Genomic DNA, 18,219 nt, shown 5'->3' with positions numbered 1-18,219 from the left:
ATGAAACAAATGTGATGATAATAATATTCCACAGCAGAGCTACCCCTTCCCTCCCCACTTCAACAATGCAAGGCTAATTAAGAAAGTGGGCTTCAACTTCCTACTGTTTGAGTTTCATACTCCTTGGACCATTCACATCAGATAATGTCAGCAGGATAAATGTCTATACTTTCCTTTATAATGGTAAATTAAGGATATGTCTTCAGCCTTTTTTCAAGAATAGCCAAAGTATTTTCCTGAGACATTTGACATTTCATCGCTCAGTAGAAATTCTCAGGAGTACATAAGAAAGTGAAGGGTCTACCTTTCTAGAAACTAAAATGTAATCACAAAGTTCTTTACTACTTTATGCCTAGATGAACTTGTGCCACTTCACCAAATATGAGATTTCCTACTTTATTTCGAGGTTACAAAAATCTCAAAATGTGCATCTAGAAGAAAAGAGCTCCATTTTTTACTACTCCCTAAATAGTAATGTCCTAGGATAAGGTCAAACAGGAGAGGACACTTTAGCAATGAAAATCTTTTACATAAAAGACACTAGTAGTGTACTATGTTAAATCAAGGTATAATGCTGCCTCTACTGAAAGACTACATAAAATCTCCCAAAACTACAGTCAAAAATATTTACTGACATTTACTATTCTAAAATCAAATAATAAAACATATTTGAAAGAAGAGACAACTGTAAACAAACATTAACAAAACCCATCATTTTGTTTTTAAATCACTAAAAGCTGATGTTTTATTTCATTCCTTAGCCATTCAAAGAAATTTGGAGATGTTACTAAAAGAGTGAGAGGAATCTTAAAGTGTCCTATTCAAGTAGAACACTACAAATCTTCAGATAGCTGCTTCTATTTGACTGGATTCTTGTATCAAGCCAGTGTTACTAGTATTTTCTATAAATATGTTTTTAGCTTCTATTAATGTTATTTTTTAATATGGAAACGTAATTCTATTTGGTTTGAACAAATTTCAAGAAACTCCTCTTACACAAAAATTTAAAAAGACACACAGTCAGATTTTTATCTTTATCATCATTCCCTTAACATTTTTTAAAAAATGATTTATCCCAATGTGTAAAAATGAGAGGGTAACAACTGTGTAAAAAATAATGATAATATTTTATATAAAAAAGAAACATATAGGCAGCTTAACTAATGTATCTTCTTTATTTAAACCACAAGGAGTGAGTCTTTCTCTTCAAAAAACCCTCAGCCGCATGAAACGCTTGCCATGTCTACTCAGCCTTAGCAGAAAGAAGTCACTGTTCACAGCCTATCTGAGACACATCGGAGAGAGTGGGTAGAAGTTCTTCTACTTAGCTAATCCAAAAAGCACCCTGGAAGTCTGCAATCATTTAAACCTCAGCTCAGAGTCCCACCTTCACTCAGGGTTACTTAGAGAAAATCATTTTACTTTTACTCTAATGTATTGAAAACTACAAATAACAAGTATTTTTGTTCTCTAAATATGATTATTTTTTCTTTGTATTTATCATAAAACTATCCAAAAATCTCAGAAGAAACTAGTCACATGTTTTCTAAGTATATTTTTTGATCCTGGATTGATATGCCCTTAGATTACATCAGTCACTTTGAGATTAGAAATGAGATTAGAACACTCAGAGTTCATTCTATTTGATAAACAGAAGTATATTGAAACAAAAAAATTCTATATTCTAACAATTGATAAACAAATTATATGCTGACATGTTTTATATGACTATATCAAGGAGCAGACATCATATGATGTGTCTAAAATAATAAACATGATAAATTTAATCATAAAATTATAATATTCATCAACCTAAAAAGGAAATACCATTAGAAATGCACAACTACTGAATCTTTTAAAAACTTGCAATGCAATAAAGTAGTTTAAAAGGTGAACATGATGGTTACCAACACACATGTAACTGGAACCTGTAGAGAATCAACTGCTTAAGTGAAGACATATGTGACAAACATAAAATTAACAAGCACAGAGGGAAGACAAAGCTATTAATGAATGGTATAAAAATTTAAGAATCCACTTGGAAATATCTTTCATCAGCTCTAAATTACCTAATTCATACTTTCCCTTCGGGAAAAGTTTGTTTTCTCATGAAGGATTAATTTTGCAAGTTCACACTAAAGTTTGAGAATGGATATCAACTATAGCGATAGTATACGCAATGCAACAAGGCATAGGTCTTTTTTCAATATATATGATTCATTTGACATCAGGAGGAAAAGCTTGCTGCTAATTTATGTGTGTGTCTAGGATTAAATGTAATGAATATTTTTCTCATGCAGACCATCACTTTCCTGAAGTGCCCTTAGTTAAACTGAAATCAATTTATTGTTAACTACTTAGCAATCAGTGTTAGAGCTAACAGTATGTACACACATTATAGGAAAAAAATTGACCTCTTGTCAGTAGTAAAAAGCACCAGTAGGCTAAACAGAGATGATTATTTTCATGTATTTCAGTCGTTTGGTGTATTATCGTTGCTTTTGGAAGAGCATCTACCCATAACTCTCATGGAAATTCCAGATTTGTTCTTAATATAAAGAGCAGCTTTAAAAATAATTTCTGTGTTGTGTTTTCCGAAATTAAAACAATTTTTCCTTCTTCCCCTCTTCCCCCAAAAAGCTGCTATCATGGTGTAAGATAATTCCACAACTGGAACATTAGTTAAAGTTACAACAAAATTAACAAATGCTATAAAGATACTTCTGAAAACAGCCCAAGAAGATACACTGCACATATGGTTCCTTACTCTTCCTTTACCAGCCTACACACAATAAATCAATGCTTGCTGAACTCACTGCATTTCCAAATGGATCAGGTTCTAACTGAAACATGCCTGGTTTTAAATTATCATTAGCCAGTTGTGGGGCAGCCCCAGAAGCTTTGGTTCATCCCTGAAGACCTAGTCAAAACTGTTGAGTGACAGCTGCTAAGTATGATTGACTGATGATACCACAGAGTCATTTCAGTTTGGGATCTCCTAATATCACCCAAGAGAATGACTTGATAGGAAGAGGAAAACCACCCCTATGGGATGCCAGAAGTACAGTTGCCTCAAGGTCAGTCCTGAATGAGGGAATGAACCCTTAATCTAGGTCACAATCCAAAGAGAAGGGGCTCATCTGCAAGAGAGCCTGAATGGGAACTAGGCTGCAGACCATTCCTTCAAAGCTTCCAATAGGATGTGCAGTGGTTATAGCTCACAGTGCCAAAAATGGGGATATTAATTTCTCCCAACATAGAATGAGGTCACTTACTGCATCTTAGCCTGAGACAGACCGCTGTAACTAACACCTTCATGCTTCAGGAGACCTAAAGCTAATGCTGAATTTTTAGGATTCAGAATTTTTAAAATATTACTTCTGGGTAATATATACCTTTATTCTTAAAAGACACCAAATCTACTCTGTTACTAAGTGTATAAAGCATAATATAGAACAATATACGCAACATGACCACTTTCACACAAAATTTTTAACAGAATACACATTTGTGCTTGTAAAAACATGATTTTAAGGAAGGAATTGGAAGAAGACGTTATTAATTACCAGAGAAGAACTGGGGGAGGGAACAAAAGGTAGGGGGAATAAGAGTCAGGCTTTCAATTTTCATTTTCATATTTCTATTTTTTTCTATGATGATTGAAATTTCTAGTTATGTACTTACATTATTTATTTATTTTTGTCTACAGGGGTTAGCTGGGCAGTAAGTTGAAGAATCATGTTTTATTTTCATAGTTTGAATTCTCTATATTAAAAAATCTCATAAATGTTACATTAAAGTTTTAATATAAATAAAGGAACAATCTCAATATAAGCAAGTTAACATAAAAAATTTAGGAGGATTCATTCAAAAAATATTTACTGGGCACTAATACGTGCCAGACACCGTACCAATAGCTGGGGATACAGCACTCTATAAAACAGAGAAAAAATAATCCAAGGATCATTGTCAAACCTTATACCAGTTAGGTATTATCAGTACATAAGGGGCCGGGCACAGTGGCTCACGTCTGTAATCCCAGCACTTTGGGAGGCGAGGCGGGCAGATCACTTGAGGCCAGGAGTTTGAGACCAGCCTGGCCAACATGGTGGAACCCTGTCTCTACTAAAAATATGAAAATTAGCTGGGTGTGGTGGCGGGCCAGCTACTCAGGAGGCTGAGGCAGGAGAATCACTTGAACTCAGGAGGCGGAGGTTGCAGTGGGCCAATATGGCGCCACTGCACTCCAGCCTAGGTGACACAGCAAAATCTCATCTCAAAAAAAAAAAAAAAAAAAGATATAAGGAACCAGAAGCTGAAAGAAGTAGCTTGCCCAGGCCACACAGCCCAAGAAAAAGTGATGAACAAACCCCAGAAGTCCTATAGCAAGGTATCACTTTAATTCTGCGAACAATCTCCTTTTCTCTAAACTCTGAAGGAGCAGAATGTTTGCCCATTTTAATGAACGGAAAACTAAGGTTCACAAAATAAAATGGCTTGTCCCAAATTATTTAATTATTTAATGACAGAATTAACATAAGGTCTGTGGGGAATAATATCTGTCTTCTGACATCATGGGATGATAGTGAAGAAAACATAAGGCACACAACACATGAGAATATGTTGAATCTAGTAAAAGCTAAACAAATATAAGATGTATGATGATTACATCTACACTCCATTCTTAGAGATACTTAAAAACAAACAAACAAAAACTCATAAACTAGCTGGCCTTAGATATTTTTAATCGAACACAAAAGCGTATACAATTGCATCTGGAACTAATGTTGAAAACTTCTCTATATACGAGAAACATATGGGACATTTACATATATTTATTTCTCTCCTTTTCATTTGAACTAACCTTCTGGTTAACAGTTTTAAAAACTCAATTAGGTACCACTGCATACATTTCTATTATCTTATGCAGTGGTGCCTTAAGAGGCACCTTGATGTCTCCAGTCCAAAGTAAAAATCCTAAAGACTATTATTTCTCTCACATACGCATTTTGAAAACGCAAAGGAAACCTTGGAAGTTGGTGGATAAGAAATTCTCTTTAATGATTTTCTCAGAAGTGTATCTGGTACCAATTAGGTGCATCTTAGACTCTTCAGGAAGATTTAGTTACCGGACAACCAACAACTAAAAAGGCAGCATGATCTATAGCATAGCAGGATAGCATTCTAGGAGAATAGAAGTATTAAACAAAATATCATAGGTTCTACACATCCACTTTATCAAATATTAAAAGCTGTATATTCCCTTTATGGAAAATTATTAAAACACAGAAAGAAATAACTCTCACCCATAATCATATTACCTAGAAATAATCACCATTCACATTTAACATATTTCCTTCCAGTCTTTTTCTATATACATTGTTAGAACCTACAGCACATAAAATATCAAGTCCTATACTCTAAATTGACATTGTATCATTAGTGTTTTCCTAGGGCATTAAAAGTATTTATAATTATAATTCTTAATGACTATATAATATGCCCTTGTGTGGTTATGCCATAATTTATTTATCTATTACCCTAAGGTGAGGAACTGAAGTAGCTTCTAATATTTCTCAACTACAAACAAAGCCATAATGAATACTGTTGCACATAAGTCATTATTTCATATAGAATTACTACTTTGCCTACTAGGTTTACCACATATGGAAATAAAAACAGTACACATGCTCTACACCCTTAGCATGGCCATACGAATTTCTTCTATAAATACCTTAAAATGTATGTTACGGGTAATTATTTTTTAGCCAGAACCACACAAATGTTTCTTTTGTAATTTATTAAAAATTTCAAACATATATAAAAAGAGTTTAATGACGCTCCATGTACCCATCACCCAGCTTAAATGATTTTCATTTAATAGCTATTCTTATTTTATCTCTACTCCTGCCCATTTCTTCATCCTCAATTATCTTTGTTAATTTGATAGATTAGATATATCTGGTTTTTGCTTGCTACAATATTTTTTTAATCTATTTCAAAAGTTATAAACCTAAGAATACTTGGGTAGCCCACATCTTCAGATTCTTCATAAGCAAATTTGGGTATTCTGCAAAATTCATGTCTTATTGTTTTAACTAAAATACGTCCGTTATAAAAAATTTTGCAAAATTAATTTTGCTAATGACTTAAGTAAAAGTTTAATTCAAAAATACCAATGCTTAGTCTCTGAAGGTGACTACACTGAACAAAGAAAAATAGATCCCAAAGCATTAACCCTTAGAAACGAGTATTGCCATAAGTGGCTAAAACTTCCCAAGTCTGGTTTGTGTTTTGTGTTTTGGAAGAGTTCCTTTACTTATTTCTCCTGATTTTGAACAGCAAGTTAGACCATCTATTGCTAGGCTAGAAGAAGAAATAAACCAGACAATCTCTGCTGACCCTCTTTTTCGGGTGACAACTGCCACATTGGAAGACAATTACCTGTAATAACCAGGCATCACAATATGGACACCAGCACTTGGCTGGCAGATAGCTGCTGCGTCTTTATCATCCATTTTGCGCACAGAGTCCGTGAAAGGTCCCGTGGCATTGATAACACATTTGGCTCTCACGTCAAATTCCTGCCCTGTGAAAGAAAGTGGCATCAATCACACATCTCATTTGTTTCTCTGTTAACGGATGCTGTGTATTACTAATTCATCTATTAACTTAACCCATGGTGAAGTATACTGCATACCACACTAAGCGACCTGAGCAGCTCAAGTTATTGAAGAGCCAAACAAAAGGCTCTCATCTGAGTGAATTTACCAAAAACAAGTCGGAATTGAAGAAAGAAAAGCATTCCACTTTCTCATTATGGATTCTGTCGATCTTATAAGTGCCCAGCATCAAAGCACCAAACATGAAAAAGTAGAATGAGTAAATAAGCCGCTTTCTCCTGAAAACTCAAATGTGTGAGCAGCACTGCTGTGAGAAAATGTATATCATAGAGCTTTTGTTCAAGAAACGATATAATTTGGAAACTGCCTACTTATATGGCGCTAGAGCCAGGGCAATAATGAAAATCTAAATAAAGTTAAAGATTCACTTTAACAATGTGTAACAATGCCTGTGTCACCCAAATGATACTTTGAAACTTGGCACATTTATTTAATTTTATTAATAACATGTTTTTGTAAAGAAAAAGGAATCCATTCATAGCTGTGGGAATTTGGTGGGCATTTTATTATTATCATTATCATTATTACAACTATAATACAAAGGGGAAAAATTGCCAAGTCCTACAAGGGAAATTTTCACGTTAAACCAGTCATTGCTGACAATAACGAATATAATTAATATGACTCTGAAGCGTGACATAAATGAAAGAGAAGTGACAGAAAAATTATAATTCAGTCATTATATAAGCTAGGCAAGATACTAAGAAATACCTCCCTCCCAGAGACCTGGCATACCTGTGAGGACATCCTTGCACCGTGCGCCGCTGACACGCACTTTCCCTGTCTGGGGGTCTGTCTTCTTGAGCAAGCTCACTACCTCCATGTAATTGGCTGTGGCAGCCCCATACCTGGCAGCAGTCAGAGCAATGGCAAGGTTCATCCGTGCATCGTTATGTTGTCCTGCAGCGGGGAAAGCATCAGGGGAGGGACAGGAGTCACCTCGAGCCACGGACTGGTGGTACAAAAGTGTGTCACAACTGATATGTCACATCTGTCCCTGTCACCCAGGATATGCATGATGGCTGGGCAGCTTGACAGGGCACAATTTAAAATACACGGTCATTCTCAGCCAGGCATCTACCTGCCGCTTCAGCAAGTGCATTTCGTGTACCATAAAAATAGTGAAAATATCCCTTTCCTACAGAGCTGACATCAATTATCTGAAAGTTAAGAAATAAGTAATTATTCTCTCAGTGTTGGAACATATGTATATGTCAGGCTTTTCCTAATACAGACAAATCGTAAGCATGAAAGTGAAGCAATTCAAAACTTTAGAATATTTGACACCCCAACTGGTGTTGATGAACAATTTTTATGAGTATTTTTATGTGTATGTGCTCTATCTAATATTCAAAATCAAGAGCTTAATCTTCCATACAGCATTTCTCAGTATTCTGTAAAAGGATTTTTCTCGGTTTGAATTTTGATCAGGGCTTCTTAAAATGTAACTTTTTTTTTAATCACACATAAAAGGTAAGAAATTAAGCAGGGCAAAATTTAATTACAGAACAATTCCTACCTGTATTGTTAAAGATTTATTGCTGAAAAATCCTAGTTAAAGAAAACTAAGGGGGAGGAGAAGGGGGGAAAGATGATTAATCACTTTAAAATACTGGCATCACTAGAGACTTTTTCTATTTATTATTGCCAGTGGAGTTAACGCTGACCAGGAAGAATTACTCTACATTGCAGGGGCCAGGTTCTCTGTGCCCTGAATAATTAATTATCCAGGGCTAGATGTATTGAAGCAGGGTTCAAATTCCCACACATTGGGATCAGTTCTATCAAGATAATACTGATAAAGGGATGAATTTGTAATGGATATTGTTGTTGATTTATGTTGCCAGCATACCAAACATTTAGTATAAATGGTTTATGCAAAGTTTCTTCCTTGTGATTCAGTCTGTGCAGGGCTAGCAGCACTACAGAAGTAATCTGTTCCAGCTAAAAGGGCAAAGTTATAAAGAGAGAATCAATGACTGAAGATTCTGCTGCCCCTCCCCACAAACGTCTTATTCTAAAACCACTGAACTAAAATAATCGGCTAAGAACCGTCCCCGCAAAATTAAATGCTCTATCAAGTGGAGAACTTATGTTAAACCTCAACATGCAAAATAAGGAGTTATTTTATCTAACAATTAATAGAATGAAAGTAGAAGAAAAAAACAACAATGACAATAGCAGTAGTTGAGCTATAAGTGGGAAGGGTAGCGGTTCCATAGTTTCAACTCAGCATGATCCTAAGGTTGCTTAAAATCATATTTGAAGTTAAGCTTAAGAAATCAATTTTTATTAATGTAGGGTTCCTTGCTTAAAATTGGAATACATTTTTTAAAACTAAATGCACGAAAACAGTCCAAAGAAACTAAATAAAATTTCCATTATAGATCTTCTCCTTAAATTAAGAAAATAACACAGTACCCATCCGACCCAATCTTTCTGGTTGATTTATATATCTAACAAGGAAACACCCTGCCCCACAAAGGCACATATCTGGTAGTACAAGAAATCCAAGTCATGCCTGCTCTTACCATAGGCGTAGAGAAACGCTCACCCATCTAGGTGTGCCTTGAAGCCTCTGGAAAGCCATGTGTAAATGAAATATTTTAAATCCTAAATGAAGCCACTATTTAAAGGAACCAGGCAGAAATTCCATTTATGAAATGATAGTTCCTTTAGAAAATACTTATACATTCATCTGACTCTAAGGTGACTTTAAAAAGATAAAATTTTCTTTTAATATGTGTTTAAAATATAAAATCTCATTGGAGCAGTATAGGTTATAGTTCTTCAAGCTCTGTAGCTTCCATACTAACAAATGTTCCCTAATTAGCATCTAAATCTGAATATGACTGCAGGTAAGCAAGCTTAACTTCAGTTTAAAATGTGAGGTGGAAACAAGTTCCTATGGTCCTTGTTTTTCTATGTCCACTCCCCAGTTCCCAGCAGCAGCTGTCTTGACTCAAATCTGAGATGTCACTTACACAAAAAGGCCATTCATGATATGATCCTCGTCTGCCATGGTTCATACTACCTAGAATTGTGAAATTATTTGTAGCTCCCTGAACATTCATGTCATTTCCCACCTTGCCTTTACACACACTTATTCTTCTGGCTGGATACCATCCTGGAAGTTCTGAGAAACCTCTGTTCATCTCTCATGATCGAGTTCAAATGTCTAGTTCTGCATCTCCTGGAGGGATGCAGAAAGTCTCCCTTTATCTGCATCCTTCCAGGGCAAAATTATTCACTGTTTCCTCTGGGTCAACATTTTATCTTGTATACACCTTTTTAAATAGTCTTTATGATACTAGAATCATCCATGTGTCCATCTACTTACAAAAATGAAAATCCTTTGTTATGAATCAGGCACTGTGACAAATGCAGGGAATATAACTGAGAAAGATACAGGGTGATCTCTACCTTCATGAAACTTACATCCCATTGTAATTACTGTGCAATTCCCACGTCTCAAGAGAAATCAGAAAGGCTTGTTTGTCTTTGTTTTTTTTCTAGTTATTATCAGGTACAGAATACGTTTCCAATTACTGTTAAGTTTAGCCTAATCTCATTCGCTGTGTTAAACAAACAGGTATTGAAATTCTTACATCTCTAACTATGGGATGGAATACTTTCTCTTGTTAAAGAAATTTCAGACTTCAGTAAGTTGGTGGCAAGAAATGTGACAGAGACATAAATGTGTAAAATCTGAATTTAACCCCAAACTAGGCCCTATATTTATGTTGAATAAGTGGGAGGGAAGCAGAAATAGTTATGAGTGATTCCCTCGGGACTTATCCCAGAAGGTATCCCTTGCTTTGCAGGGAAATGCAAGCACAGGTATTATTAGCTCCCAAAACTTGAGGAGCAAGTAATCTGATGGTAGCCCCGAGCCCTGGGCCTCACATCTCCACCCAGCAATCCTCGTCTTCCCAGACATTCAGCTTAATCCATTTACCTCCTTGGATGCAGGGTAAACCTCCTCCTCCCCTACCCACACGAAATCTACCCCTTACCCTGAGATACCCAGATGCTCACAGTGTATGCTTCCTGAGATATACGTGATATATTTCATTATTCCTAATTAATTTCCCCAACCCTCTTTCCTGACATTTTGAAAGGTAACTCTATGCCTCCTGTAATTTTTATTCTGGAGAAAAAAGTTTTGACAACACTGCATGCCATTGGAATGTGATACAATAATCCCAAACCCCCACCTAATTGATCTGCTTATTAAGTTTAGATTTTCAAAGCTGTTTCCTTAGAGCCAGGCAACATTATACTGTTTTTCACTAATCACCGAATAGCTTTACATTGGCACTTACACAAGGACCCAGACGGGAACTGTGAAAATCTGTTTCCGACTCTGTTCTCTTTTGCACTTGAAATCTTGCATATGTGCACATACTGAGCTTACAACTCATAGGACAGGAAGCACACAAGAGGTGGAACTATAACTGTTTTCTCTTGTTTAGAGAAACAAAATATAAAATCTACCCACCAAAAAGAATGAAGGTTGGTGGTGGTAGAGGAAACTTTGTCTTAATCTTCAATGACCTTGCACAGAGCAGAATAAGAGATATTTTAAGTGAAAAATGCAGGACCACACATATTTTAGAATGTGACTGTCTAAAAGATAGGCCTCAAATATAAATATTTTGGAGACAGCAATACTGCTCTCCTCAGAGTCAAACTTTGGCAACTATGTTAACATGAAAAATAGCTCAAAAAAAAGAAAAATAATCACTGATGTATAGAGTATGAAGAATGAGTAAATATGAAAAAAACACAGGTATAAAATTATCTGGGATTTTCTTCTTTCTTCAGGTCTAAAACTCTTATGCATGTCAGTCTACATATAAGCTTCCTTTCAATATAGCATACTTTTAAATGGTATGCTTATCACAGACTTATTGATCTGATATCTACCTGCCAGTATAGAAACTCTATTTGTTAGAAAAAGTAGTTCTCAATTAGAATAGCATCTGTCCATAATTTCATCAATTAAAAACTGCCACTGTTGAAATGTTGAGAATATTTCCTTCCATGTCCCTGTGTCCTGACCTGAGTCTTGAGCAATCACTTTGACTACTTCAAGAAAGGGGGAAAATGATGCTGGTAAGAAACAATACCTCCCTAAAGCTTTAATCTCATTTCTAACTAAATTTATTCCCCATGCTTCATTGTCTCAGACTGAGAGTGTCACAGTGACCTCTCTGGCAGCTCCCCCTTAGAGGTCTAGCAAAGATAATTCAAAGCCTAACCTACCAAACTCAAGCTGATTTAATATAACCACTATATTCAAAATGTCCCTTTCTGATTGGAAATACTCAGGTAAAGGCAGGGCAAAATAGGGATGTGTGTGTGATGTGTGTGTGTGAATGAGTGTGTAGGCATGCGTGTGTATGCACATGTGTGTGCACATGCACACGTACTCACATGCATGCACATAAGGGGATTATTTTGCTTTAAGGTATGATGTGTAAACTTAAAAAGGAAAACTCAAAATAAGAACCCACTCTTCATGGTGAATTGTGATAACAAGGCAATTTTCAAACATAAACCATTTACAAAAGTGATTGTTTGTGTGAAGAGTGACAGGGGTCAGGGAGGCATATGAGGCAGTTTAGGGAGAATGTACCTTAAAAGATATTGTGGAGAATGGCTCTGGGCTTAGAATTACTGAGTTGTAACTTTTGGTTGTGTCATTAACATGGCTGGGGGAATGTGGGTGATACACTGTACTGCTTTGGGCTTCAGTGTCCTATAAAAGGAGATGAGCCGGGTACATCTGAAATTATACAATGCATGCAATAGCTAATTGTTAATAATTACCTATCCCTTTCAAGATCTCACTTCAACCTTTTCCCATTTCTGGTTTCTCTGACTTTCCCCCAGCCTATCAAAAAAAGACTGGGCATCAGTAAAGCCGAAAAGATAAGTGTTTCATCAAGGAAATCAGAAATCATACGCTTCCGTTAGATCTATAAACTTTGATTTGATTAGCTGTATGGGCTATATAATATATTGCAAAAATTGTCCCAATCCTTCACCCCTCCCTGTAGCCATGCCCTTTGCCTTGAGTCCTCACAGTGCCCCACTCTAACTCTCAACTCACCCATGTGAAATTGTTTTGGCCAACGGAATGTTGGTAAATGTGACAGAAACAGAGGCTCAAAAGAGCACTTGTATGTTTCTGCTTGTGCCCTTGTCCTCCACCAATTCATTAAAAGGACATGCCCAGGTTAGCCTAATGGTACCAGGAGGAAGATGACAGCAAATGTTGAGTAGCCCCCTGAGTTAAAGCCATCCTACTTCAGCTGACAGACAGCCAACACCTCTACAGAGGAATACAAGTTCAATGGAGAACAGAAAATCACCCAGCCCACCCAGACTATATCAGAAGAACCACCTGATGAGCATTCCAATGCATGTACAATAAACCCTAATTATTTTTATGCTATTCACGTTTGTGGTTATCTGTATGAAGAATTACAGCAATAGATAACATATAGGCAATGTAGCCAATTTTCTACTAAAGTTAATCCCCATTTACAAACAGGTTCTATCTTCAAAACTGTATGTTTGGAACTCAATTCTTTTTTCTATAGAAATACTATAAATAAAAGGTGATTCATTTGTGCCACAAGAGCTACTTAGTGCATAGGGTACCTGAATAAGGGAATAAATAATGATTCCAACAGCCTCAATGCCCACCACTCCTTCACATTCGTCCTAAATTTCCAGACTGACCGCAGTGCCCAAACTCAAATAAAATATTGCTCTTCCACACCTCTGATTTCTTGCTCATGTTGTCCTTACTATGTGGTACATCTTACCCAAACTGGTAAACTCAACTTTTAATCCTTCCTTTGTGAAACTTTCCCTGACTCCTTTTAGACACAATGGCCTTCCCTCTTCTGTGTTTCCAGAGAACTTTGTACATACATTTATTACAGCACAAGCTATTTTCTAAATACTTGCATGGAACATTCACTCATTTATTGATCACTTGTAATGTACCAGAGATTGTGTTAGGAACTGAGTCTATAATGGACAGCCAAAGAGACACAGTTACAGACTTATGGGACATCAATTCTAATGATATGTTCCTAAAAGAACAGAGTGCATCTTTTTCAAATTTGCTTCCCCAGTACCTGCCAAAGCCTTTGCTACCTAGCAGATATTCAAATATGAATGAATCACAGTTCAGAGGCTGATCAAATAAAGGAAATGTGCTCAAGGCTTAAAGAGTCTAAGAACAGTCCCCAACCCCTCAATTTCCATTCAACTATGGTCATGGGATCAAGGGGGACTATTATCTCTCTACCTAGCTACGCAACAGACAATAGAAATAGAATGTCTTCAACCACAAAATCTTTGGTGAAAACATAAGCAAAGGGAGGAGGCTAGTGATAAGGTAGCAAGCAGGGTTTTTGGTATATGATTAAGACGGTAAGTGGCAGATTAACGAATGTCTTTAACAAATATTTTTTTGGGTACACATTATGAGCCAGGCATGGTCAAGGTACTAGGCAACCACTGATTTAGGGAGAATAAGATTACCTTGGTCTCTGTCCTATGGAACCTCATTCTAATGAGGAAGACAGATAAAATCAAACAGATTAATAAGAACATTGTTATTGCAATAATGGCAATAAAGGGAAAAACAGAGGAGAACAAATCCCTAGGGCAGGGGCTGTATTTTGGACAGGCAGTTACAGAAAGTGTTCAAGTTAAGCAAGAATTAGAGAAAATTCATAAAGGAGGCAATTAAGTTCTAACAGAAAGACCACTTACATCACTGCTAATTTACATTACATTCAAAGCTTATATAAAATATAAAGAACTAGAAATGTGACTATGGTATTAATACAACCTCAATGTGTTAAGTGCCTGGCAAAGTTGATTTTTTCTTTCATTTATACTTTAAAATATTCACCTATGTTTTATGTATATTTATCAGGGGCTAAGTTTAAAAATCTTCCTGGGTTGATGTACATTTTGGCAGAAAATGTATTCTAGTATAGACTGGTGAAACTCAAAATAAAAGCATAATATTCCAAGTTTATGAATTGGAGTAATTTGCTGTCACCTATCCATACTACAGTTCTGAAGCAGGGACACCTGTTAGCAGTGAGCATGTAATCATTTTTATTATTAAATACAAAGGTACAATTAAATGCAGGCACAGGATGTGACCTGCATCATAATTCTACAGGCCTTTCTCTTCACAATATCCTTTTCATTATCCTGGGCCTTTTGTTCCTTCATGTTTCTTTTGTCTCACCCTAAGTTCTGAAATAAGCTATTTGCAATCTCAATAATTAGCAATCGGGGTGGATCTGTGGTCTTTGGCCCCATATAAACGAAACATTGTGAAGTTCCTTAACATGATATATTTAAGTACATAAAGTTTCTATACCCTCAGGACTTTCCTCTCTTGAAAAAGTTTTAAATGAATCTAATGAAAAGTAAGTTTTCTCCTTTTAAGACTCTTAGAAGCTAGAGCTGAACAAAAATGAAACCACATTTAAACAGCAAGCAACAGCATGCTTTGGGTATTCATTAGCTATTTCTGTACAAAAATGTTCCACACATTAGTTTACAATAAAGATTCCTTGTGCCTTTCCCAGGACAATCCATTCTCTCTCGACTACAGCCAAAACAAAAACAAAAACAAAAACAAACACAAAAACAAACCCAGCATTTTATACGTTTAAGGAAGAAAAAGGAAAAGGGAGCAATGTGACAAAATTAATTGAAGTGAAGTTGGAAAGTCAGGAAGCAAGACATGCTATAGAGATCTTTCACAGGCTATCCAGTTATATGGCCTAAAAACCCCTGGTAAGCTTCCTTGTTTGTGAAATGCACTAAATTCATTGATAAACCTTCTTGAAATGCCTGGCTTTGAGGGTAAAGTTATTTCTTTACTGAGAGCAGCACTCTAAATTGCATGGCATCTTAAGCCCAGGAAACTGTCCTGAGGATGCCTGAGATTAATTATTTTTGTAAATATTTATTGAACACTCACTATGCACCAGGCACTAAGCTAAGTACTACTGTGGGGAACAGAAATTGAAAGAGATCAGAATGGCCTAGCTGTCCTGGAACAGAGATACAAGAGCAAATTTACCTAATGTGGAGGAGTCACATGCTCCCAAAAGTCTTTCGATTTTCTAGCACACTTCCTTTCTCCTTCCTCTGCAGTTTTCTTAAAATATTACCAAACAGCATTCTACACATACCTTATTTTCTCTCTTAAGTTAAAGGAAGATTTACAAAGCTTCTTTCACAGGTGTATATGCTTAAGTTCAAGTCCCACATCTATGAACTATGAAATCTCATGCTAGTTGCTTCATCTAAGGTTTGATCTCTCAGCTGTGGAAGGAGAATAGTAATGAGATTAACACAGAGTTATTGTGAGGAAGAAGTGAGATAGATAATGATGCTATGACAAAATAGTTCTCAATAAATATTAGCTTTTATTATTAAAAGGTAAAAAGGAATTGCTGGAAAGCAAAGACTATAACGACAAGATGTGGTTATTGCCTAAAATAACTTTTAAAAACAAAAGCCCTGAAGATTTTCCAGTTCTAAATGGTTTTATTGCTCATCAATCTGGCAAACTTACCCTGAAATGTGTAACAACTAACCTCTAATCTCTGCACTTCATGAATACTGTTTGTTCTTCTTTTACTCCTTTTCTCTCTCTCCACTTTTTACCACTGAAAAATAAGATTCTTTTTTCTGTATGTCATGAAGGATAGGAAGATGGGGAATGGTTTTTAATCCAGAGGAAAACAGTGTTGATAGGAAAATGGATTGTTTCAAAATATTAGAATTATTAAATCTTACTACAGAGGACTTCATTTTCTCTTACAAACCACAGAGCCTCTGTCACTTTTCATAAAGGAATCTATATTAGCTATAAATTTGGCATCCTGAGAAAATTCAGAAAACTCAAGTTCTAACCTCTTAAATAGCCAATAAATGGGTATGTTTCCATAGCAGATAACTGTCTCATGTTTTGGTGTGGTTTGGTTTTGCTTACTAGTGTCTAAACCCCTCCTCCTATCTTGTAAGCTTTGCAGAAAGGCATTCTACCATCCCATAGGAGAGGAAGAATAGTCCCCTGGGATACAGGCCTTTAACCTGGCTTTGCCAGTCCGACGCTCTCAACAGTCTTCAATCTAGAGGTAGTGACCCAAAGAACCTCTAATCCAGAGGTAGATGCAATGATAGCAGTACCATCCCATTTCTAGGGGCAGCAGCAATAGAGATGTCAGCAGTGGTGGCACAGCAAGACGTGACGTGATGAGCAATCAAGTCTTCGGTGCACTGGTTGTGGGTCAGGATTTTGCCTGTGGCTGTGGTTGCTACAAATCATATTTAGTCCCTTATTTTTCAAGCTAGGTCTCTGTCTTCCCAGTATTTCTGCCTGCTGCTCAATGTCCTATCAGAGAATTTCTTTTCTCTTTAAGTCAACCAGATATTTTATTTTTCCTGTCTGCAACAAAAACCTGAGCAAGCCCTAACCCCTAATCTCAGTATCCTCATTACTTGAGCCACAAAGTGGAACTTGATCTCTCAGGGCCCTCCAATTTTATAAATTGCAATTTACAAAATTTCAAATAAGCCAACTGAAAACTCAAGAATCGAATTATATAACAAGTCAAAAGAAGCCCTTTGATATAACTAAACCATCTTTCATAATAGGACTGGGAAAAGCAAGTGAATCCTTTCACTTTCACAGAACCATCTTTTCAGTCCTCTTTTCCTCATTTGTGTGTGAGTACATGCACACAACTTTTTACAAAATGCTGGAATGGCTCAACCTGCCCCAGGGGTGATTTCGAGTGTGAGCTACATAATAAACACATGGAACCACGTGCCAAGGACCAGCTGGGGAATTCTAACTGGAGGCAGCCTTTTGAGAGAACCTTTATCTGTTTCATGGTAAGTCTTGTACCTTATCAGATTTCTCTCTTTAATCACAGGAAGATTCCACACCTTATCAAATTGTTATCAAATCAGTCTGACCTGAACCCAATGTCCTGATTGTCTGAAAGGAATGTGTACTAGGGCATTTACATGAAAAGCAGGCTAACTCTTGGCCCCCATCAGAGAGCACTGATGCTGGAGACTCCGAATGTGTGAGTTCAGGACCCAACCAGCCACTAACTCAGGTTCTGGGGACGTCCCTTTCCTCATCAGAGTCTGTTTCATCTATAAAGTAGGTCTAACAACAGCCTCTCTACCAATCCCCTAGAGCCGCTGAAATAATCAGATTCCAGCATATGTGAAAGCATTTGTAAACTGCAAAGCATTATAAGAATGAAGCTAATATTGTTAACAGATTGCCTTCTACTACATTTACCTTCCTTCTCCTTTTGTTAAGATAACCTTTTATTTAATACCTCAATCATAAACATTCCTCAGTTATCAGAATAACATCTCTCAGCAACCCAGAATTAATGTTTATTTGGAAACTTTATATGGGGCTTGAGACTCTAAAAGATGAAATGAAAAAGTC

The 18,219-nt window shown here is 36.4% G+C and overlaps 1 protein-coding gene across 15 annotated transcripts in view; it reads right to left on the bottom strand.

Moving 5' to 3' along the window:
- GPD2 (glycerol-3-phosphate dehydrogenase 2) overlaps positions 1–18,219 on the bottom strand; it is a 179,597-nt gene that overhangs the window by 57,488 nt on the left and 103,890 nt on the right. For all 15 annotated transcript variants that reach the window (XR_010150104.1, XR_010150106.1, XR_010150103.1 and 12 more), the window contains exons 7-8: positions 7,419–7,583; positions 6,445–6,589 (exon numbers count right to left, since the gene is read on the bottom strand). Coding sequence is in view for 9 of the 15 variants with exons in the window: in XM_016949838.3 (XP_016805327.1) it covers positions 6,445–6,589; positions 7,419–7,583 (310 nt within the window). In the remaining 6 variants the exon portion in view is untranslated. The remainder of the gene's footprint in view (positions 1–6,444; positions 6,590–7,418; positions 7,584–18,219) is intronic.

The sequence above is a fragment of the Pan troglodytes genome, chromosome 13 (genome assembly GCF_028858775.2).
Source record: "Pan troglodytes isolate AG18354 chromosome 13, NHGRI_mPanTro3-v2.0_pri, whole genome shotgun sequence".
In the NCBI taxonomy this organism is placed as follows: domain Eukaryota; kingdom Metazoa; phylum Chordata; class Mammalia; order Primates; family Hominidae; genus Pan; species Pan troglodytes.
Note: the sequence above shows the minus strand (reverse complement) of the source record. Positions and strands in the feature narration are given on the sequence as shown.